At 40.8% G+C, this 24,842-nt stretch overlaps 1 protein-coding gene and 1 long non-coding RNA gene across 2 annotated transcripts; one reads left to right on the forward strand and one right to left on the reverse strand.

The window, feature by feature from the left end:
- Positions 1–205: 205 nt before the first annotated feature.
- On the forward strand, positions 206–8,283 carry KRT25 (keratin 25). The gene is made up of 7 exons (XM_030808225.1): positions 206–1,502; positions 1,877–1,959; positions 2,328–2,484; positions 4,969–5,130; positions 5,216–5,341; positions 5,695–7,045; positions 7,918–8,283. Exons 1-6 carry the CDS (start codon positions 1,074–1,076, stop codon positions 5,914–5,916), a joined length of 1,179 nt encoding a protein of 392 aa, XP_030664085.1. The 5' UTR covers positions 206–1,073; the 3' UTR covers positions 5,917–7,045; positions 7,918–8,283.
- On the reverse strand, positions 2,836–11,358 carry LOC115833605. Its single transcript, XR_004028988.1, has 4 exons — positions 10,815–11,358; positions 10,019–10,110; positions 3,235–3,262; positions 2,836–2,974 (listed from the first exon to the last, which is right to left on the reverse strand). It is a non-coding gene; the product is annotated as an uncharacterized LOC115833605 (long non-coding RNA).
- Between the last annotated feature and the right edge of the window lie 13,484 nt (positions 11,359–24,842).

Here is a 24,842-nt window from a genome sequence, read left to right on the forward strand (position 1 = left end):
TCCCAAGTATCTGGGATTACAGGCACCTCGCCATGATGCCTGGATAATTTTTGTATTTTTAGTAGAGACAGGGTTTCACCATGTTGGTGAGGCTGGTCTCAAATGCCTGACCTCAAGTGATCCGCCTGCCTCAGCCTCCCAAAGTGCTAGGATTACAGGCATAAGCCACTGTGCCTGGCCTTATTTGTCGATTTTTTGTATTTCCATAATAGATAGAGTTTTCAGTAAATATATGTGAATTCCCACCCACTAAATACCTTACTGATGACTTTCATCTGAGCTGAACCACAATAAATTAAGACAGAAGAAACAGTTCCTACCAGGTTTGCTTCAGATTTTGCAGGGTCAGGAAATAAGTTAATGTCTTTCCAAACCCCCACAAAACATAACACCAATTAGGGGTGTGCTCCTAATTACCAAAATGGATAAGATAAGACAACTCTCCTCAGTCATAAGTGTCAACAAAATATGATGCTCATGTCAGCCAGAATGGAAGTTAACTTCCCATGGGAAACAGTGGCAAGAGGAATTTAAAAATAAAAACAAAAACCTACTGGTTGAAGAACCAGGTTGGGGAAATAATGATTACAGTTGTATTCTCTACTTATGTGGAAAAACTTGTGAAAATAAAAGCAGAAAAAGCCTCAGAAACATCACAACCTGCCTTGGCATAATAGCCCAAAACCATGATGCTAAATTTCTATTCTGTAATGAGCTGATGAGGTTTATCTTCTAAGGATGGAAGTGAAGAATGACTCACTCAGCATTTAAAAATGTAATAATGAACCTGACATTGCTCCACCCAGACCCATTTCTCAGATAACCACCAACCTGAGGGCAACTGTCCTCCTACAGGAATGAACCCAGCAAAGTGAGTTACTAATTAGAAAAAATCACCCAATTATGCCAACTTGCTGAGACTGGCAAGCCATGTTTTACTCTATGTAGGCAGAATTTCATTCAGAACACACTTGGGAGTTGCCTATAAAAAGGCAAACAAAACCATTTAGACGAGAAGGCACTCCATTCTGGCTTTCACGAATACAGCTCTGCAACGCGTTTGCCCTGATACCATGTCTCTTCGACTTTCCAGTGCATCCAGGAGGTCCTGTCCTCGTCCCACCACAGGATCACTCAGACTCTCTGGTGGGGGAACCAGCTTTGGGCCTGGAAATTCTTGCGGCATTTCAGGGATTGGAAGTGGCTTCTCTTGTGCCTTCGGAGGCAGCTCATCGGGAGGAAACACAGGGGGAGGTAATCCCTGTGCTGGCTTCACTGTGAATGAGGGGGGGCTCCTTTCTGGCAATGAGAAGGTGACCATGCAGAACCTCAATGACCGCCTGGCATCCTACCTGGACAACGTGCGTGCTCTGGAGGAGGCCAACGCTGACCTGGAGCAGAAGATCAAGGGCTGGTACGAGAAATTTGGGCCTGGCTCTTGCCGTGGTCTTGATCATGACTATAGCAGATATTTACCAATAATTGATGACCTTAAAAATCAGGTAAGAAATCATACTTCACAATCATTTTCATGTACCTTTATTTCTAAATTTTGTTTTCCTTTCTTTATTAAATTCTAAAAACATTTATCATTCCTACTTGCGATTTTTTTTTTTTTTTTTTTTTGAGAAGGAGTTTTGCTCTTGTTGCCCAGGCTGGAGTGCAATGGCAGGATCTCGGCTCACTGCAACCTCCACCTCCTGGGTTCAAGAGATTCTCCTGCCTCAGCCTCCCAAGTAGCTGGGATTACAGGTGCCTGCCACCATGCCCACCTACTTGTGATTTCTTAAAGAGAATTCCAATTTAGCATTAGAAATAAGCATTAAGCAGATTCAGTTGGTTTACTTCATGATAAAAGTCAAATTCCCATTTCTAGATCATCGCATCCACCACCAGCAACGCTAATGCTGTTCTGCAGATTGATAATGCCAGGCTTACAGCCGATGATTTCAGACTCAAGTAAGTAGACTGCCAGAATGAAATGAATTCATGGCAATTCATGCAAAGCATTACATCAAATTTACCAATTCTTATTCCAAAACTATAAAACACTTGAATTTCACATAAACAGGATGTTATTACTTTTTGATGCTTTGACTATTAAATACAAAGTGTGAACTGCTATTAAAACTAGCGCCCAATACCCTAGTTCTTTTTCTGTCAAATACTGCAAAGTAGAAACAATAATTATTATTATTATACAACAAGCTTTGAAAATGCCTCTTGTGGCCAAATCTTCAAAATTCCAGAATGCTAGCATTTGTCATTGATCAGTGACTATGTCTCCAACCATGTGACAAATTAGGAAATCATTAACACTCTTTAAGGTATGAAAATGAGCTGGCTCTTCACCAGAGTGTAGAGGCTGATGTCAATGGGTTACGAAGAGTTTTGGATGAAATAACTCTGTGCAGAACAGATCTGGAGATTCAGTACGAAACCCTGAGTGAGGAGATGACTTACCTAAAAAAGAACCATAAAGAGGTAAGAGCTGGTCGTCTACATTTTGTTATCCCTCCGCAGACACTGTGCACCTGACAGGAGATAATGTACATAACCTCTCATATAAAAAGTTGGTGCTGAAGACACATTGTCAGACAGACATGAGGGCTGAGCTGTCTTTTTTTTTTTTTTTTTTTTTGAGACCGAGTCTCGCTCTGTCGCCCAGGCTGGAGTGCAGTGGCGCCATCTCGGCTCACTGCAAGCTCCGCCTCCCGGGTTCACGCCATTCTCCTGCCTCAGCCTCCCGAGTAGCTGGGACTACAGGCGCCTGGCTAATTTTTTGTATTTTTAGTAGAGACGGAGTTTCACCGTGTAAGCCAGGATGGTCTCGATCTTCTGACCTCGTGATCCACCTGCCTCGGCCTCCCTAAGTGCTGGGATTACAGGCGTGAGCCGCTGCGCCCGGCCTGAGCTGTCTTTTTAAGTGTCAGATTCTTTGTATAGATTCACCCTTGCTCTCTCATCAAGTTTCCTATGAGAAAAAAAAAAAAAAAGGAATCATGTTTTCCAGACCAATCAGGGTTATAAGAGCAGTGTTTGGCTGTGTAATTATAACTAAGTTAAAATGATCCACTTAGGAGATTACGTCGAATTAGATAAAATAAATATAAAATAAATATAATTTAAGGCCATCCTTGAACTAGAAAACTAGATCTCAATTTCTATATGACAGTGGCAGATTTAAAACACTAAGACATTTACTTCATACACACGTTAAGTATACACACTTACCACTAGTACATATTCTTAATAGGTCTGGCTGTAAAAATAATGAGAATGAAGTTAAACTATTATACCAGAATTTACACTTAATCATAAACTTCCAAAGTGGTCACTGTTGGAAGCTAAGTTCCAAATTTTATATTGCAGCAATTACATCTTTAGGATTGCTTTCAGGGGCACTGTTTTCCAAAAGGGAAAAATCTTTATCCTTTGAAAATAAATTTGATATTTTAAATAGCCGAAAGACTTCTATGGTCAAGCCAAATGCTTAAAACAGAAGATCAAGCTAAGAATCCTACTTGATTAGTCATGAGGCTGTCTTATAAATATAACTACTTGAATAACATTGATTTGACTATGTGGATTCAAATATAGTTGCAGCCCATGGTGTTTAATCAATTTTTGATGAATTAAAAGCAATTGATTTTTGTAATGCCTCACTTACAGGCAAGCCTAGATATAGATATAGTTATAGATATAGATATAGATATATATCTTTTTTTATCTTTTTCTTTTTATGCTTGAACCAGGAAGTTTTCACTAAATCCTCAGAAGTAAAAGCCACATCTGTAGATCGGGAAGACATAGGGTCAACCAGGAGGAAAGAAGGCTGGAATAGCTGAGGGGCTCACTGCAGAGAGGAATAAAAGCCTTAGTTACCATCATTAAGACCAATTCATGAATGGGGAGGAGAGTTTCTGCAGCAGACATGAGCTGATGGGTGGTATTCCAATATACACAGTCTTCACAGTGATGCCTGCCATTCACAATCTTAGAACTGACTCACACATTCTAACAGCTTGCAGTTCAGACAGGGTAACATGTAGACTTTGACTGCAAAATAAATTCCAGCTTCTATGATGATAATAATCATAATAACCAGCATTCATTTAGCATTTATGTGCAAGGCAGTATCACGGAGTCTTATTATTATTATTAGTTCTTTGACTTAACAACTCAGAGAAGGGTTTTTAATTATCCTCAATTTTCAGATAAGCAAATAGAAACGTAAAGAGGTTAAGCAACTTTCCCAAACTCACCAGCCACTATAGGGCAGAACCAAAATTAACAGAGAGATTTGTGTGACCCCAAAGTCCTGCATGATACTCTAATGTCCCTGTATAGACTTAATACACAGCTGGGATTCTTTAGAGGATGATGTTCTTCCCTGAGGGGTACACACATACACACACACACACACACATACATACATACATTTATTTATTTATCATCATTTCAATTGTTCAAAATTATTCCAACTCAGCCCTTGAACCATGCTTATGGCTGTGCTCAGGGTGTAGCTGAGTTAAGACTGCATCAAAGCTGGCCTCTAGTGGAATGAAGACCAGTCCACAAAGGCGGAGAACACAATAAGCAATGGAGGACCATTCATTTTAAATGTTTAAAACTTTCATTTGGAAAAGAAATTAAGACTCATTCTGAGTAGTAGAACTGAAACTGATGAGTTTAAGTTATAACAGCAGGAGTTTGGCTCACTATAATATAGAACTCTGGAACAATTAAAACTCTTCCAGAATGAAACAGGCTACTTCATAAGTAGCGAGTTCACCGTCTTTGAGAATTAGGTCAACGGGACAGGAAGTATCAAATGTGGTGGGAGGGGGTCAATGCATAGCCTGGGAGGGGAAAACAAGACGAACTCTAAGTGCCCTTCCAAAGCTAAGCTTCTAGACTTTCCATGAGATTCCTGCAGAGCTGAGCTGAACACTTTTCTGCCTCTAGGAAATGCAAGTTCTGCAGTGCGCAGCTGGAGGCAACGTGAACGTGGAGATGAACGCAGCCCCCGGGGTGGACCTCACAGTTCTGCTGAACAACATGCGAGCTGAGTACGAAGCCCTTGCAGAGCAGAACCGCAGGGACGCAGAGGCCTGGTTCAACGAGAAGGTGACTCTCCTCCAGAAGACAATCCCTTTGCATGTTACCGATATTCACAAAACTAAGATTTGCTCCTTCACTTATGTCATTTCAGAGCGCCTCCCTGCAGCAGCAGATCTCTGAGGATGTCGGAGCCACAACCTCAGCCCGGAATGAGCTGACGGAAATGAAGCGCACTCTTCAGACCCTGGAAATTGAACTTCAGTCTCTCTTAGCCACGGTATGAAAAGAACAATTTTTTACCATCTCCCAGGTCATCATGTTAGATACTTGCCAGGTGGTTTTAAAAACCTTAACAATATTGAAATGTATATTTTTATAACTGCCTCAAAACATAACGAAAGAACAGGATTGTGTAGCTGACAGCTAAAACTACACGAATGTCTTTAGGTTTATTCCACCAAAAAGAAAGATTTGCTCATCTTCAAGCAGTATCACAGAGTCTTAACTATGAGTCCATGTGAAATCTGAAACAATTATATGTAAAGTTAACAACAGGAGAAAATCATATATCAAAGAAATCCCTGCATATCTGCATATCCATCTCAGCTTCTCTTTATTGCTTCCTGACAGAAACACTCCCTGGAGTGCTCCTTGACAGAGACCGAGAGCAACTACTGTGCACAGCTGGCGCAGATCCAGGCTCAGATCGGGGCCCTGGAGGAGCAGCTGCACCAGGTCAGAACCGAGACCGAGGGCCAGAAGCTGGAGTATGAACAGCTCCTGGATATCAAGCTCCACCTGGAAAAAGAAATTGAGACCTACTGTCTCCTTATAGGAGGAGATGATGGGTAGGTAAAATAATTTGCATGGATGGCGTAATATACTGAAATCTGCTTGCAAGTTAGATCCCACTTTCCACTGGAAAGTGGACATAATTTGGCTGCATGCATTTACTATCATGAATGCTAAATATTAAATATAATACACACTCGACTGCCAAGATACAAATTAACATCTTAACAAACAAATATGCAGCAGGCACCGAGTTTAAGGTATTGAACATTGAAAATATCACTTCTAGAGTGAAAAGAACAAACAGGAGGCTAAATGGAGTTTCAATATGTGGACCAGGATTCTGACTCTGGAAATGGTTTCTGAAGCTCAGCACTTCATGACATGAAGACAGAATCCTGTCTTCATAGCACTGATAAAGTCCCATGGGCACAGGTCTGGAAGTCTAGAGCTCAGGGTTGTTAGGAGCAGGAAGCTTCCTGAATTCACAATGAAGAGCATTTTCATCACCCCAGAAAGTTCTTCTGTGCCCCACTTCCCTTGGCAGTTACTATTTTATCCATTCTTGATGTTAATATAAAAGGAATCATACAGAAGAAAAATCAATTCTTAATGCTGAAGCAGAGCAAAAACATTACAGTCTCAGAGAAAACCCCACTTAGAAAAAATATCTTGTAATTGCCTGACTGCTGAAGTGATCTACACCACTCTTCCCCACCTATCATCAAACCCTCCCTCATTGACTAGAGTGTTGCTTCCAAATGTAAATCCATACACAGCTATATACATTTGTCACAATTCATAAACCTGCAAAACTTAAAAGGGTGAATTTCAACCTAAGTTGTACAAATACACCCAGTGGCATGCTAGAACTGCTGTTACCATCTCATGACAGCCTCTTCTGCCTATCTCTTCCTAACCCCTCACTTAGTGATGTCACTTGGTAACTTGATATCAGCAATGGAAAAGGTATTCATACCTCTACAGAAATCAGCAAACACTACAAATCAAAATACTGGGTTACACAGTTGAAAATAACAAAGAGTTAAAGAAAACCATATGGTGAACCTGGAATTGATGGGGTTCTCTCTAAATCACCCTCTTTTGTGGTGTTTTCACAGAGCCTGTAAGTCTGGGGCTTACAAGTCTAAAGATTATGGATCTGGAAATGTGGGAAGTCAAGTCAAAGGTAATTAAAATGAAATATGTTGTGCTATGCTACTTTTTTTATTTTTTAACTTTTAATTTAGGTTTGGGGGTACATTGGAAGGTTTGTTACATAGGTAAACACATGTCACAGAGGTTTGTTGTGCATATTATTTGATCATCCAGGAATTAAGTCCAGTACCCAACAGTTATCTTCTCTGCTCTTCTTCCTCCTCCCACCCTTCCCCCTCAAGTAGAACCCAGTATCTGTTGTTTCCTTCTTTGTGTTCATAAGTCCTTATCATTTAGCTCCCACTTATAAGTTGGAACATGTGGTGTTTGGTTTTCTGTTCCTGCATTAGTTTGCTAAGGATGATAGCCTCCAGTTCCATCCATGTTCCTGCAAAAGACATGATCTTGTTTTTTTCATGGCTGCATAATATTCCATGGTGTTTATGGCTTTATCCAGTCTATCACTGATGGGCATTTAGGTTGATTCCTTGTTCTTGCTATTGTGAATAATGCTGCAATGAACATTCACATGCATGTGTCTTTATGGTAGAATGCTTTCTATTCCTCTGGGTATATATACCCAACTACTACATTTTTAATGCATAGCTTGATTGTTCTTATATTACCATGGCTTGGTGAGAATACATACAATAAAGATTTGTAGTGGATATCCATATGTGCTAGATGTCTAATGTTAGCGATGTGTGCTAATTTTAAACAAAGTAACATGTCACCATGTTTTTTCCTAACCAAATAATCAAAATTATTCACCAAAAATGAGTCTAAGTATTTGTGCTTAGTGCAAAGTTCATTCTATATGCAAATCCTATTATTCCTTTAAATGATATAATTTTTATTCATTTTTTAACTACATAAAATCTCCTTTTAATTTTTAATTTTCAGACTCAGCCAAAGCCATAGTGGTTAAGAAAGTTCTTGAGGAGGTAGACCAACGCAGCAAAATACTTACCACCAGACTCCACTCACTGGAAGAGAAATCTCAAAGCAATTAATTTGAGATGCAACAGAGAACGTATGCCACATACCCCCTGCGAAGAAAAGGCATTATGTATCTGTCCAGAAAAATGCGCATGTCTAAGAAAAATGTGTATCCTGTTGTCTTTCTGTTACTTTCTTTCTGGACAATCAATGACAGCATCTCCTCATTCTTCTGGAAGAATGCCACACACAAATATGATGACTCATTTGATTATCCTACAAAATCTGTTGTCAATTCTTTGTATTCAATAAACCTCTTCTTTAGCAAGTTATCATTGGTGATATTGTCTTTAGAATGTTTATGTGTGCAATATAAATATGTGAACATCCAACAGCTTTTATTTATATAAAAACTCTTTCAAAATAATAGATTTCCTCATAGGTTTTCATAAGGCTTACCCTATAATTCAAACTGAGACAAATTCAGAAAGCATAAAAGTACTTCTATTTAAATCCCCAATCTGCCGTATTTTGACATACCAAGAAGCCTATTCCCTTTAGTAATAACTAAAATGTATACATTTCAGGTTCTTCATCTGTAAATGGGGATAATAAAAGTAGTTCTTTCAAATGGTTATTGTAAAGATTAAAGAAATAACTTATTGCAAAGTGCACATATGGGATAAGCATTTGACAGATGCTAATACTTACTTTTAATACTCAATATTTATAATGATTAATTCTCAACCTCATTTTCCTTTTGGATATATATTTTAAACAATATTCCAAATGTAATAGAGGTTATAGCAAAGTTTTAGTTTAGAATACAAGTTATAGGAATAGAGCCATCCACTTCTACTACAAAGTTGTAGCTGATGTTTATAACTCTCTTGACCAACAGATTTATCTCTACTAAAGGGAAATAAATTAGATTAATTAAAAGCGTAATTTCCTCAGATCAGATATTACCTCTAGATATTTAGTTGACCCTCTATCCTGTATGGATGGATTATCCATATTATAATCTATTCAAAAAAATGGTTTCAGCCTCTATGTGAAAATATAAAGCAGAAAAAGAGTCTTTTAAGTGTATTGTAATTATCTCTGAATTGTTTTTATTGCCTGCTTCTGATACAATCTTAGCCACAGGCCTAATTATGTTCCCCATTAGATTATGTGAAACAAAAATATTACAATCTCAGAGAAAATTCCACTTAGAAAAAAAATCTTGTAATTGTCTAAGTGCTGAAGAAATTTACACCACTATTCCCCATCTATCATCAAATCCTCCCTCATTGATATGGTTTGGCTCTGTGTCGCCACCCAAATCTCATTTTGAATTGTACTCCCATAATTCCCACATGTTGTGGGAGGGACCCAGTGGGAGATCATTGGAATCACGGGGGCAGTTTTCCCCATACTGTTCTCATGGTAGTGAATAAGTCTCACAAGATCTGATGGTTTTATCAGGGATTTCCGCTTTTGCATATTCCTCATTTTCTCTTGCCATGTAAGAAGTGCCTTTCGCCTCCCACCATGATTTGAGGCCTCTCAGTTATGTGGAACTGTAAGTCCAGTTAAACCTCTTTTTCTTCCCAGTCTTCATCAGCAGCATGAAAATGGACTAATACACTTATTGACCAGAGCGATGATTCCGAATGTAAATCCTTACACAGCTATATATGTCACGATTCATAGACAGGAACAACTTAAAAAGGTGAATTTTCATATAAGTTTGGAATACACCCAGTCGTGTGCTAGAACTGTTACCATCTCATGACAGCCCCTTCTGCATGTCTCTTCCTGACCCCTCACTTAGTGATATCACTTGGTAGCTTGATGTCAGCAATGGAGAAGGTATTTACACTTTTGCAGAAATTAGCAAACCCTACAAATCAGAAATTCTTCCTCCTCTGAAACCTGGTTATTACACATCTACCAGCACATCACTGATTGTACTCCAACAAAGGTGACTTTAAACACACACACACACACACACACACACACACACAATGGTTAATCTCTTCATATACATGGACAGAGAGAAAGATGAATACATCACTACCTTTCTTAAAATCCTCCAGTGGGATTGCTTGAGCCCAGGAGGTTGAAGCTGCAGAGAGCAGTGATTGCACCTTAGCCTGGGTGACAGAGACCCTGTTTCAAAAAAAAAAAAAAAAATCCTCCAGTGGATTCCTGATGTACCTAGGACTAAATTTAAATATTTTTCTATGGCCTCCAGAGCCCAATGTGACCTGGTTCTGCTTATCTCTCTATTCATATCTTATGCCCTCACTTCCCCCAGAGCCCTAAAAATATTACCCTCCTCTTATTCCTTGGATACAGCAAGCTCATTCCTGCCTCAGAGCCTCTGTGCTAGCTGTGTCCCCTGCCTGAAATGCTCTTCCCCAGATCTTCCCACGGCTAATTCCTTTTGCTCCTTCTCATCAGAAGAGCTGTCCCTGACCACTCTAGCAGAAGTCACTAGTACATCACACTGCCTTACTTCCTTCAGAACCTTCATCAGCACCTGAAATTATCTTGTTTATTTATTTTATTTCGTATTTGTTGTTCCTTCCCCTGCACCAGAATGTAAGCTTTCTAAGGCAGGGATATGACCCATTTTGTTCAACATCACACCCCCAGTAACCAGACAGTATCTGGCATATGGTAGGTACACATTAAATATTTGTTCAATAAATGAATAAATATACACATCTAAAACCAGAAGAAGTATTTTATAGTGGAAACATGTAAGACTAAAGTTGGTAATTAAAACTATAAAAGGTCACGGCTGCTATGAGTCAGGTGTCTCCCTCTCCCTAACCAGTCTGTAAGCTTTTAAAAGAAGGAGAGCTTACGTTACACATCCTTGACCAGCTTCTCATCATACAGGAAAGCCTGTGTTTGCACCAACTTGGTCCCCAGTGATTGTTCCAATTATGAGTTTTTGAAGAGTGAAAGTCTTGGCCTGAATGAAGAGACTCTAGACCCCCTGAGTGACCTTTCGTACTTCTCTGACGGCAGAGGAGAAAAGTAGAGAGACATGGACGGGTCTCTGAAGAGAGAAAGGGAACATAATAGGCTCGCTGGGAAGGCTAAAGCCCTGTGTTCCTGTGTCCTCCAAGGTGAGGGGCCTGGGATGTCTCGCCAGAAGCCAGTCTTCACATGGGATGAACTACCAGTTATCTCCATTAGAGAATAGAGAGGCAGTAAGATTTACTGAAGGAAACATTATATTAAAGAGAATGAATATGATAAATGTACATATGTAAAATAAAAAAGAAGTGGGGTCCTGTTCTAAAATGGGAATATCAACATTTAAGCAGTAGGTAGAGGAATGAAAATCTATGAAGAACAATCAATAGGAACAGTCACGGGGTAAAAAGGAGAATCAAGAGATGATACAGGAGACTTGGTTTCAACTGGTTCTCCTACTGGAAGCAACTAAAAATGCTGTATAAAATCCTTTTAAAATCTTTTTAAAAGCATTAATTGGCCAGGCACAGTGGCTCACACCTGTAATCCCAATGCTTTGGGAGGCTAAGATGGGTGGATCACCTAAGGTCAGGAGTTCGAGACCAGCCTGGCCAACATGGCAAAACCCTGTCTCTACTAAAAATACAAAAATTAGCTGGGCATGGTGGTGCATGCCTGTAATCCCAGCTACTCAGGGGCTGAGGCAGGAGAATCGCTTGAACCTAAGAGACTCTGTCTCAAATTTTAAAAAAAGCATTAATTGATACAAGGGAGCAATGATGGGGCCGGTGGCACATGGGTAAAAGAATTTACCAAGAGAGTAGTAGATAAAGAAAGGCAGACTTGGCTGGGCACAGTGACTCAAGCCTTTAATCTCTCCCCTGGGAGCCGAGGCAGATGGATTACTTGAGGTCAGGAGTTCGAGACCACCCTGGCCTACATGGCAAAACCCTGTCTCTACTAAAAATACAAAAAATTAGCCGGGCATGGTGGCATGTGCCTGTAGTCCCTGCTACTCAGGTGGCTGAGGCAGAAGAATCACTTGAACCGAGAGGTAGAGGTTTCAGTGAGCCAAGATCATACCATTACTCTCCACCACAGATGACAGAGCAAGACTTTGTCTCAAAAAAATCTCAAAAAAAAAAAGGGAGATTTATTAGAGAAAGTAGGAAAATACATTGCGAGGAGGCAACAAGCAGGATCAGAAGAAGAGAAGCTGACTGCAAAGAAAGAAAGGCTTGCTGGAGATTTCATAGGATGGTGTTTATGCTGTCTGTTGAAGAGGGCTTTGTTTAGTATTGACAATGCAAAGCTTGTAGTGAGCTAACTTGAAGGTGTCTGGTGATAGTTGGGTGCAGGAAGATTGTGAATTATTTTCGCAGGAGGGCTGTGTGTCCCTGAGCATGAAGAAAGGCAGACTTGTAGCTTATTTGCTTTATCTTTTTGCTTTTTCCTGCCTCCACCAGCCTGACGCCCTTTACCTAATTAGGACTTCAAATTAATAAGCTGTAATAACAAGGAAAACCCTGACCAAACACTATGTGAAGGAAGGAACCCAGAGAGAAAAGGAGAAATCTGAAGATGGCTTGCACTTTGAGGCATTTGCTGCAGCTGTGAACTTGGACTTCAGTGCTTATGACCTCACAGAGTATGAAGGACAGGAGATAAAACATAGCACCTGCCTAAGATGAGGAGTATAAACAGAGACCCTTCCTTATAAGTGTTAGCCCCAAAAAGCCATACATGCAGTACAATCATGACCTAGAAATAAACTCACCTCCCTGCCAGAGAACTGCAAAGAAAGTTCCCTGTCTCAACCACTGGCATAAAGGGAAGAGGGAAAATTAACTCTGAGAATATATGGTTACAAGCTAAACTTTGGATAGCGTTATAGCCAAAATCCACACTATCTTGCTACATGAAAATAACTTGAAGCTGGGAATTTACTTTAAGAGGGTTCCTAACAACTGGTACCTCCCTGGGGGCCTAACAGAAGCAAATGCAAATTCTCTTTAGATAAACCCACTATCATCCCAGGCCTCAAATGGTTCTCATAAATAAAATTTTAAGGAAAATTAGCTGTTGATAATCAGAAATTGCTAAACAAGTTACCATGAGCAAGGGCCAATAGAAACAATTTTAAAATACAGAGCATAAAAAATGATCAATATACTTTTAAAAATAAAACTTTGAAAATATGAGCAGAATCCAAAACACTATAAAGAATGACTAAGGATATTTGAAAAGAACTGACGATAAACTTCTAGATATAACAAAGGTAAGAAATAACATTTAAAATATCAACGTTTAGATCCAATAGTAGATTAGACACAGTGGGAGAGAGAATTAGTAAACTGAAAAGTAGAATGAGGGAATTATCCAGACTTCAGCACAGAGAGAAAAAAATTAGGTAGGTAAGTAGATAGATGGATAGACACATAGATAACATTAAGAGAAGCATAAAAGAGGATAAAGGATAAAAAGAGACAGCCCTATTAAAAATGGCACAAAAATTTGAACAAGCTCCTCACTGAAGAGGAAATCTATACATTCAATAAACATGAAATATACTCAACCTTATTAGTAACCAGAGAAACGCACATTAAAAATCACAGTTAGCTTCCATTTCACACTTCCCAACTTGGCAAGTATCAAAAAGTCTTCCTGCATCAAATATATATGAGTATGTGGGGCAACAGAAACTCATACTCTTGTGAGGTTGTAACTCTGAACTTCGAATATTCGCTTTCACCTAATCAACTTGGATATATGCATATTCTATGCAGTGGGTTGAATATTTACAATCTTCCAAAATTTCTATGTGGAAGCCTAGCAGATGGTATGAGGAGGTGGGGTCTTTGGGAAGTGATTAGGTCATAAGGGTGGAGCTCTCATGATTGAGAATGGTGCCCTTAATAAAGAGACCCAGAGAACTCCCTTGCCCTTCCACCTTGTGAGGACACAGTGTTACATGGTACAGAAGGTGACATCTATGAATCAGGAAGTGGACTCTGATCAGACATCAAAGTGGCCGGCACTTTGATCTTGAACTTCCCAGCCCCCAGAACTGTGGGAAATAAATCTCTGTTGTTTATAAGCCACCTAGTGTATGGTATTTTGTTACAGCAGACCAAACAGATTAAGGAGGTCTAGAACTTGGAAAGACCCTTACACGGGTGCACCAGGAGACATGTCCAAGAATGTTCATGCAACATTGTTCATAGTAGTAAAAAACTAGGAACAACCCAAATACTAGCCATCAATGGTAGGATGGATAAATAAAGTGAAGTCTATAACAAAAAATACTATCCAACAGTGGAAAATAATGGACTACAAACCTTGTGGTGATGCTGTGATCCCACTGGCTATCCAAATCCAGAAGCCTTCCAATGGAGAGCTTTTCATCCCAGCTGCATAGGTATTGGCAGCAGGCAGTCCTCAGACATCAGCCCCTCAGGGGTTGCTTCAGCTGCAGTGTCACCTCACCTGAGTTCACACCCTACATCCAATGAATGATTGCTACAGGAGTATAAAGGCTTGGCCATCTTGGCCCCACTCAGGACAATACTGAGCCCCAGAGCTCCTCATGGAAACTCACTTTCTACCTGTGCCCAATCCTGCTTCTTTCTCCCCTTCTACAGGTATTGATCCCAGGGCAATCTTTAATAAGCACCCTGCACAGTTAACTCAGCTCTGACTCTGTTTCCCAGAGAATCCAACCTACAACTGCCACACACATCAACAATGATGAGTTACAGAAACTAAAGCCAAACGAAGGAAGCAAGTCCCAGCAGAGTGCATAAGGCGGATTCCACTTGTATAAAGTTCCAAATAGAAAAACTAAAGAAGACACTGTTTAGCGGTGCATATGTAGATAGCAAAACTTTTTTTAAAGGCAGGTGAAAGGTTTTCTTCCCTTCTGACACCAACTCAGTGTCCTACAATTCAATTCAATTCTAACACTAACACCCTGGAGTTAGTGTCAGACTCCACATGTCTAAAGGCTCAGTCCCACAAGACTGTCCTCACATCAGATACCAGCCACAAGTATCAGGCCCCCAGGTTACCCACACTTCTGTCTGATATGGCTACAAATTCAGGGTTCTCACAACCTCCCCCTCCGCAAAGTTCAATAATTCTCTAGAATGACTCACAGAACTCAGGTAAGTGCTTTACTTACTATCGTGGGTTTACTATAAAGGATACAACTCAGCAACAGCTGAATGCAAGAGATGCCCGGGGCAAGGTCGGGGGCGAGGAACATGGAGCTTCCATGCCCTCTCCGGGTGGGCCACCTCCCAGCACCTTGATGTGTTCACCAATCCAGAAACTCTCTGAACCCCCTCATTTAGAAGCTTTTATTGAGGTTTCATCATGTAAGCATGATCGATTATTAACTCAGTCTCTAGTCTCTGTCCCTTCTCTGGAGAGTGGGGAAGGGTTAGGGCTGAAGTGTCTAGGCTTCTCATCAAGGTTTGGTCTTTCTGGCAGCCAGCCCCCATCCTGAAGCTACTCACGGGCCCACCAAGAGTCACCTCATTAGAATCAAAGATGCTCCTATCACACAGGAAATGTCAAAGGATTTAGGAGCTCTGTGTCAGGACAAGAAAGGATGTTTCCATCACTCAGGAAATTACAAGGATTTTAGAAGCTCTGTGCCAGGAAATAGAGACAAAGACCAACTATATATTTCTTATTATGTCACAGCAAGTAATAAAGAAAACTCAGGATAGTGATGACATCTGAGCAGTAATAGGGGAGATATCACTGGGAAGAAACAGCAGCGTCTCTAAGATACAAGTATGTTTTACTATTATTTATTATTTAAACTACACAATTTCTAAATTTTTTGCATGCAGGAAATTATACAATGAAAAATTTTTAAGCAGATGATAAAAATAATACCAATATTTTAAGTAAAGAAAATGACTGAATGACTAGAAAATAATGACGCTATTGAGAGATGTAGCAAACTGAAAAGGGATGTCAGTGGAATGGAAAGGTGGTGAGTTTAGCTTAGAACACAAGCACGAAGGTGAGAACAATCAATTTTCTAAGAGAAAGAATTGGAGCAGGAGGGGAGGTTTTGGATGGCATAGGAGAGAGGTAACCACTGATACCTCGAAAGTCGATCAGAATGAAGAACTCTGCAGACGATGAAGACCCGAGGTCAGGAATACACTGAGCAATGGATGAGGATGCAGATAGACATGAATTAGAAAACAGAGTTAGGACGGAAGCAGTGGCTTACACCTGTAATCCCAGCACTTTGAGAGGCTGAGGGGGGAGGATGGCTTGAAGTAAACAGTTCTAGACGAGCCTGGGCCACATAGCAAGACCTCATCTCTACTTAAAAAAAAATTAGCCAGGCATTGTGTGGAGTGCCTATAGTCCCAGCTACTTGGGAGGGTGGGGTGGGAGGGCCACTTGAGCCCCAGAGATGGAGGCTGAAGTGACCTATGATCACACCACTGCACTCCAGCTTGGGCGGTAGAGCAAGACCCTGTCTCAAAAAAAAAAAAAAAAAAAAAAAAGCACAGAAAAAAGAAGGTCAGAGGAACCCAGGAGGGAGGAGAGTTAAGGTAAGTCAGGAGACTTTGCGTCATTTGTCCTGAGTTCCCAGATCAAACAATACAGCCCCAACAAATGTGTTCATAAAAGACATTCCCCGCCAAATAGAAAACACTGTTGTTTTTATGCCCCTTGGGTTCTGTGCCACTGTTCCCATCCGTTTAATAACAATAATCAAGAATGTTCTCAAAAATAAGACTCTTATTCAGTAATAGAACGACTTCATTTGGAAAGTGATTTTTGAAATAGAATAATTACTATGTTGCAGAAAGAGAACAACTTTCCAGAGATGTTTCCAGAGCTTCCACTAACACAGTGTAGCCAGTGTGTCTTCATGGCTCCGTAGCAAAGCTGTTTCTCTTCCATCTGCCACTGTGGCTGCTGTCATTGCTAATTCTTGGTTCACAGCAATTATGAGATTTTCAGGTATTTACATTAATGTCTTACCAGATAAAGTCTTACTTCATAGGGAAACCAAATCTTATAATATTGCATCTGTCCTTATTTAAGCTTAAAGTTATATCTGCATGGACCTGCACAGATAATAAAACTGCCCAAATGGTAGATGTATACTCAGTTAGGGATAATCTAAGAGAAGGTGGAGGATAGCATTGAAATTGATATTTCATACTCTTCACCTTTATCTCTGCAAACATTTCTGATTTGTTCTTTTAAAACACCTATCACTCTGCCCCTTGGAGAATGCTCACAATTATTAATCAAAAACTGTGTATTCATAGTTTTTGTGTGGAATAATTCCAACTCTGTTCTATTTCTCCTTTAATCTTTGTAGAAAAATGTGGATATGTCAGTTTGGGCAAAGGATGACTGATGTCTGTTATCCATTAGTTTGGTCAACAGATATCAATACAGTGCCCACTTCAATTCTAGGGGAGTGTGAATCTAGGGGAATGCAGACAAACTGGCCCCTGCTTTCATGGAGCTTGTGTATTAAAATGATACCTGGGATTTAATTTAGAGGCACAACTGAGTGACAACACAGAGGGGCCGGTGCCACTAAAGATTTGTATTACTTACGTTTCCCAGAGAAGGAAGCATGTCATTCTGTGCAAGACCACGTGGGGAGCACCGATGTGGGCCAGGAGGCAGAAAGGAATGGGAGAAAGAGCCTAGGCCAGAGCCTTTATTGGGGTTTCCAGAGGAGAGCCAAGGCAGGGTAGGGTAGGCAGCTTAAGATGGACTGGTTTGAATTAATTCCAGTGTGCTTTGGTCTATAAGGTGCCTGGTACCTGGCCCTGGGGTGATGTAGGGCAGGGGAAGTATGGCTTGGTGTGTGAATTAGCTAAGGAGGTGGTTGGAGCTCTAGACTCAGGATTGGCTGGTTTGTGTAAGAAAGACATGCTCCTGGCTGAGCCCTTTGCTATCTCTAAAAATTGGCTAGCACAGGGAGGGGCATTCTGTCCCCAGCCAGCAAGTTTTTGAGGTATTGAAATATCATAAAATATAGAAAATTAAAAACATGACCAATACAGGAGCGGGGTGGCTTCTTTGAAAAGGGTGGTCAATGAAGACTTCTCAGAGGGATGACATTTGAGTTGAGGCCCAAATGATGCGAAGCAATCAACCACAAGAAGTTTTGCAGGCAGCTTGCACACAGATCCTGGCACGACAGGAAAAAGGCTGGCATGTCCCACAAATAGAAGCATGGCCAGAGTGGCCGGAGCAGAGCGAGCAAAGAAGAGGGAGGATCAGATGAGGCTGTGGAGGAATCTGGACTTCATTCTAAGTTCAACGGGAAGCCATGGGTATGTTCAGACCCTAGAGTGCCGTGATTCTGGAAAAATCACTCCACTTGTAGTGCGGAGAATGCAGGAAGCCTGGAGTGGATGCAGGGGACTCTTGCAGTAACCTACACATGATGTGGTGGAAGCATGGGCTGTTTGTGAAGGTTTCTACTCATTTTCCTGTGGGGGTCCTCCCAGAACACCCACCCTATAGCACCTATGGACCCTATCTTCACTCTATGTTGGAATTGTCTGTTTACCCTTTCATCTCATGATTTGGCTCTTGCAAACAAGGGCTGTTTCAATCATCTTCAAATCCTTACCACCTAGCACAGTACTAGACTCAGAGCTGAATGAATGAACGATATGACTCAAGTTGTACCAAAACTAATTCAAAGCAGCACCTAAGGCCTAAAAGGAATATAAGTTTTGTTTTGTTTTTTCTTAAAACCTTTTATTTTGAAATAATTTTAGATTTACATAATAGTTGCAAAGACAGTAGAGAGTTACTACATATTCTTTACCCAGTATCTTCTAATATTAATATCTTATGTAACTACAGTACATTTGTCAAAACTAGGAATTAACATTAGTACAGTACTATCAACTAAACTACAGACTTTATTCAGATTCACCCTAAAAGGAATTTAAATAATTAATTACTGAAGCTCTTCAGTACCAAAATAAACTAGGATTACTCTACCCTGTGCCATACTTAGCTTCATAAATATCCAAAGGCATCTATTAAAGACAATCAGATAATCAATCAGGGAAAAGGGGCAGATTATACAGTAGTTTTCCTGAGATAATGTAGGCAAAAATTTTGGCCATAATCTGTATCATAACTAGAAACCATTCTGTGGTAACATGGCCAAACTGCAAAGAATGACCATTGCTGATCATGTTATAAAGCAGCTCGGCTGAATGTATGGCCCTTTGGGTAAATGTGGAAACAGCATCCCAGCCCTACTAGAAGTTCTGATATGCACTTCCCTTTCCACTCTCAACTGAGAATATTTATTACAAAGGTCTCCTATGAGGTTTGGCATGTTACTCCCTGCACTAAGGTGCCCAGCCCACACTCCATGCTCCAAGCTGAGGGCCCAGGAAAGGAGGCATGTTCTTCTAATTTGTACAAAGTTACAGCAAGGGCCACAGAAGTGCCGGCACAAGTCATTAAAATGCCAAAATTGGCCAGTCACAGTGGCTCACGCCTGTGATCCTAGCACTTTGGAAGACCAAGACAGGCATATTGCTTGAGCCCAGGATTTTGAGATCAACCTGGACAATATGGCAAAACCCCGTCTCTACAAAAAATACACAAAATAAGCCAGGACTTGTGGTGCACTCCTGTCGTCCCAGCTACTTGAGAGGCTGAGGCAGGAGGATTGCTTGAACCTGTGAGGTCGAGGTTGCAGTGAGCACAGCACTCCAGCCTGGGCAACAGATTGAGACCCTGTCTCTAAATAAATAAATAATATAATAAAATACCAAAATAGCTCATACGGCTGATAAGTAGCCACTGCCCAGAGGCCCCCTGAATGGCCTCAACGATGGCCGCAGGATTTGCCCATGACCCCCTGCACACCATCAGTAACCAAACATGCTAGGCACAGCAGGTGGGTCCAGGACCCCAATGCAGACTTACCAGCTGCCAGTATTCATTCTGACTCATCCATGCCTATGCCATATAATTGTTAACTGTTTTGGATATCATGCCTGGTTTTATTCATTTTCCTTTGTTTTCTTCTTATTCACATCTTAGAAAATCTTTCAGAAACCATCTGTAGCCTCAGGAATGGCCTAGTGGTTGTACATAGAACTATTTCCACAATTCCAGGTGATCAATTTCCAGGGCATGAGAACATGACAGGAGCGGTAGTCCTATGAGGATTCAGACTACAGCTGAGTGGTTCCAGCCTCGGTGAGCAGGTCAGGGCACCGTGGCTTGGACCTTTTCCTCTAATTCATTTTATTAATGAATCAAAGGAACATACCAAGCTAAAGAAAATGTAGTCCCGTACTTGTCAGAGAAGGCAACACTGAAGAGTGGTTAAGGGAACAAGCCTCGAATTTTCTGGATTTAAAACTATTTCTACCCTTTCTAGCTGTGTTTTCTTGGGCACGTTATCTAATTACCTTGTCTCTCAATTTCCTCACCTGTAAAATGGTGATAATTATATTAACACCTATTCGGAGAGTTGGTGTGATGATTAAATATCTAATCTATGCACTTTGGAGAGTGTCTGGTTCATATGAAACCCTCAATCAATGTAGCTACTACGGTGAAAAAGAAATAAAAATTTAAAAATTAATTGTATGTTATCAGATAACTTTAAAGATATAAGAGAGCTTAGAGACCAGTCCGTGTCACTTCCCCCTTGAGGAAACTAATGCCCCATGAGAAGTGTTTGATTCAGAGCCATTTCTGGTACAAAGAACGAGAGATTTCATCTTATCAATTCTCTTATTTATTTATTTATTTTTGTAGAGATGGGGTCTCCCTATGTTGCCTTGTCTAGTCTCAAATCTCTGGGCTCAAGCAATCCTCCCTCCTTAACCTCCCAAAGTGCTGGGACAGGCATGAGCCACCACGCCCAGCCTTATCAATCCTCTTAAAGGTGAATGACAATTCTCCCTACTTTACCATAAGACTCAGACGATGTGTTGAATAAATTAGCCAATTAAAACAAAAATATTCAGGAGAAAATGACCTAATGCCAATGACTGTGTTGCCAAAATGGCAAGTCTACAAAGAACATACAGACAGCACTGTTCCTAATCCTGTCCTCTGTGATACTTTTTTTTTTTTTTTTTGAGAGGAGGTCTCGCTCTGTCGCCCAGGCTGGAGTGCAGTGGTGCAATCTCGGCTCACTGCAAGCTCCGCCTCCCGGGTTCACGCCATTCTCCTGCCTCAGCCTCTCCAAGTAGCTGAGACTACAAGCGCCCACCACCACGCCCGGCTAATTTTTTATATTTTTAGTAGAGACGGGGTTTCACCGTGGTCTCGATCTCCTGACCTCGTGATTCGCCCGCCTCGGCCTTCCAAAGTGCTGGGATTACAAGCGTGAGCCACTGTGCCCGGCCCTCTGTGATACTTATACGTGCAGGAACATGGCACTCATTGCAGCCAAACCTTCCTGCTCAGATGGGAGGTTCTGTGTGGCGAGGTGGTTAACATGCCTGAACTAGTGTCAAAGGCAGGAAGTAATTGAAAGCTTTCCAAAAAGGGAAGAAAAATGTAACCACCTTGGTTCTTGAGGGCATTCTGCTTAATATGGAAAGAGGTATATTTATATACCTAAGAGAGCATGGCTATAATTTGTAAATTACCTAGAGGATTTAGTAACTGAAATATAACCAGAAGTCCTCACTCCCCACCAGTTTACAGGTATCCATGAAGTCTTTTTAACACTGATGCACTAATTTAATTTTCCTAGTTGTTTAGTTGCCACCTATAAAAAACTACATACAAAACCTCTGGCTACCAGCCTTTTCCACTATAATTTAATGCTCTGCGCTAGGCCACTGATACTCTCAAGTCTCACGATATGCTACAATTACTTGGAAGTTTCTATCCAAAAAGGGAGAAGAGAAACACCCTTCTACCTTTTCTCTGAGCTCCATTCTATAGGGGTATGTTGGGGCCCCCAAGACCATCCTCAATTTCAATGATTCACTAGAAGGACTCACAGATCTCAGAAAAACTGTTATACACAAGGTTATGGCTTATTACAGTGAAAGGATACACGTTAAAATCAGCAAAGGCAAAAGGCACATAGGGCCATGTCCAGGAGAGATGAGGCATAAGCTTCCAATTGTTCTTTCACATGGAGTCACAAAAAGCGGCACTTAATTTTCCCAGAAATGATGTGTGAGAACGCATACGTAGTAATGTCAACCAGAGAAGCTCACCCAAACTTTGGTGTCCAGAGTTTTTACTGGGGGTCAGTCACTTAGGTATGGGATGCCCACATGATTCACCTCAGTTACTCAGTCTGCAGCCCCTCCAGAAGTCAAACTGATACAGCGTAGCCCAATATAAGTCACACTGTTAGCATAAACTCTCTGCCGTGGCCTAAAGCCCCAGGTATACAAAGACACTCCTATCAGGCAGAATATTCCAAAGCTGAGAGCTTTTTCCCCAAGAGCTGGGTAAGGGCTACGCCTTTCTTTGGTATATACAAGATCTGAACACCCCAAGCCTGCTGAGTTAAACTTTTCCTGCAGAAGAGGTCTCCTATGCAGAGCCCCCAAGATAGTACAGAGTTTCACTTCAGCACATTCATCCCCTACAAGTCCTACCCCCAACTGCTAGCATGCATGAGCACCCCACACTCAAGCCCTCCACACCCTTGGACATCTAGGCTCTGTCATCACATACAGCTCATGATGGAGTCCATCTTTCCTTAAAATGAGTTCTCTTGGGCTGGGCATGGTGGCTTATGCCCGTAATCCCAGCACTTTCGGAGGCTGAGGCAGGCAGATCACCTGAAGTCAGGAGTTCGAGACCAGCCTGGCAAACATAGTGAAAACCCATCTCCACTAAAAATACAAAAATTAGTTGGCGCAGTGGCAGGTGCCTGTAATCCCAGCTACTCAGGAGGCTGAGGCAGGAGAAACGCCTGAACCCAGGAGACAGAGGTTGCAGGGAGCTGAGTTCATGCCACTGCACTCCAGCCTGGGTAACAGAGCAGGACCCAGTCAAAAAAAAAAAAAAAAAAAAAAGCTGGACACAGTGGCTCATGCCTGTAATCCCAGCACTTTGGGAGGCTGAGGAGGGCAGATCACGAGGTCAGGAGTTCGAGACCAGCCTGGCCAACACAGTGAAACCCCGTCTCTACTAAAAATACAAAAATTAGCTGGGCCTTGTGGTGGGCACCTATAATCCCAGCTACTGGGGAGGCTGAGGCAGGAGAATCGCTTGAACCCAGGAGGCGGAGGCTGCAGTGAGCCAAGATTGCGCCACTGTACTCCAGCCTGGGCGACAGAGCAAGACTCCGTCTCAAAAAAATAGAGTTATCTGTTAGAGACCTTCTTTAATGTTTAGCATCTGCTGGGTTCCTGCCAATCTTCCGCACATGCATGTACGCAAAGCTCAATTGCAGAAAAGACTTGAGATCTTTCCACAGAAGTCACCTCAGCAGAAAATAAAGACAATTACCCCTGAGAGTACCTAAATCTCCACTCAGGCTCAGAGGGATCTAACAGTGTTCAGAAGCTTTGACTATAGAAGAGGGATGAAGTTTTTGTGTGAGAAATAATTGAATCAGGGCAAGCTTAAGAAAAACTTACATTCACTGAAACCATTTTCCAGGTGATTAAAGCAAAAGTGGGAAATTCAAGCAATACAAATAGGCATGTTTCAAAATATCAGAAGGTAGTATTTTCAATCTGTTGCCACAATTAAGTTTCTAGACCCAGAAATGCAAGATGAAATTACAAATGGGTACTGCCTTAAATCTAACATAAAAATTTATCTTCCAAGACATAAAACCCACTCTTTCTTCTCTTCACCTACAATATAGATTTTTCTTAAAGTCTAGAGACAGAACTTAAGAAAACAAACACTGGCAATTAATTTAATAGTGATTATACTTTACATTTATATATTACTTTAGGATTTTAATATACACAAAAAAAGTAAAGGTTGATCTTCACAAAACCCTTACAAGAAGTATGATGATCATTTATAGATCAAGATCCTGATTAGAGATGTTACCTGTTTTGTCCTGGGTCACAAGCAATTTAGTGAAAGTACAGAATTTGAACCCAGGTCTACAAACTACTAGTCCAGTGTTCTTCCCACTCAACACACTACCCCAGGAATTTGGCAAGGATTTCAAAAAACTCAACCCCTTGAAAGTTATTCCACAAAAAGCAATTTTATGGAAAACGATTTCAAAACATATGGGCAGGCATAGCAACAAACTATCAGATGTCACATCTTTTCTTCAACGCAAACCAAAAATGTTTAATTTTATGCCACTGGTTAATGCCAATGAAGAGAAAATAAAATATATTCACTTCACTAAGGAGAATTCACCAAGACAAAGACAGAATGCCTCTTAGTTATTGAAACAAGTGTGATTCTCAGAATCATAGGAAAATTGGTAGATTTCATGGGAAGTTTTGTTTAATTATAATGTTCACCACACTTGTCTCACAAGGAAGATCCGAAAGCAAATTTGGTGAAATTAGAGTAAAAGGTAAGAAAATATTACTCATTAAAAAGGATTAAAATTTTAATGTTATAAAACCACTATACATTACTATATCTGCCTGTGTCACAGTTAAAACACAAACATACCCAAAGAGGTTCTTTCTTTCTCCCAAAAAAATAAAATATTATGAAACATAAAATATGTGCTGATAATTTTTAAATCACTACAAAGGGACAGAACTTACGGGGGAACACTGAATTTCATGTGTAACGAATCATAAAAACTGGGAGAACCATGTTTTTTACCCATAAACTTCATCTCTGCAGGCGTGTACACCTTTCAGCCTAGCATCTCCTCAAGGTAAATGGGTGGTCGGTGACACACCCTCAGAGACTATCAGTGAAGGTGGTAACCATAAGCCCTGTATCTC

This window comes from Nomascus leucogenys, unplaced genomic scaffold (genome assembly GCF_006542625.1).
Source record: "Nomascus leucogenys isolate Asia unplaced genomic scaffold, Asia_NLE_v1 Super-Scaffold_285, whole genome shotgun sequence".
Taxonomy (NCBI): Eukaryota; Metazoa; Chordata; class Mammalia; order Primates; family Hylobatidae; genus Nomascus; species Nomascus leucogenys.

What these genes read in the sequence shown, in the direction of transcription:
- KRT25 (XM_030808225.1), top strand. Translation starts at nt 1,074, where the DNA reads ATGTCTCTTCGACTTTCCAGTGCATCCAGGAGGTCCTGTCCTCGTCCC. An exon ending in TTGATGACCTTAAAAATCAG is followed by an intron (nt 1,503 to 1,876) that starts GTAAGAAATCAT and finishes TCCCATTTCTAG; the next exon opens with ATCATCGCATCCACCACCAG. An exon ending in TAAAAAAGAACCATAAAGAG is followed by an intron (nt 2,485 to 4,968) that starts GTAAGAGCTGGT and finishes TTCTGCCTCTAG; the next exon opens with GAAATGCAAGTTCTGCAGTG.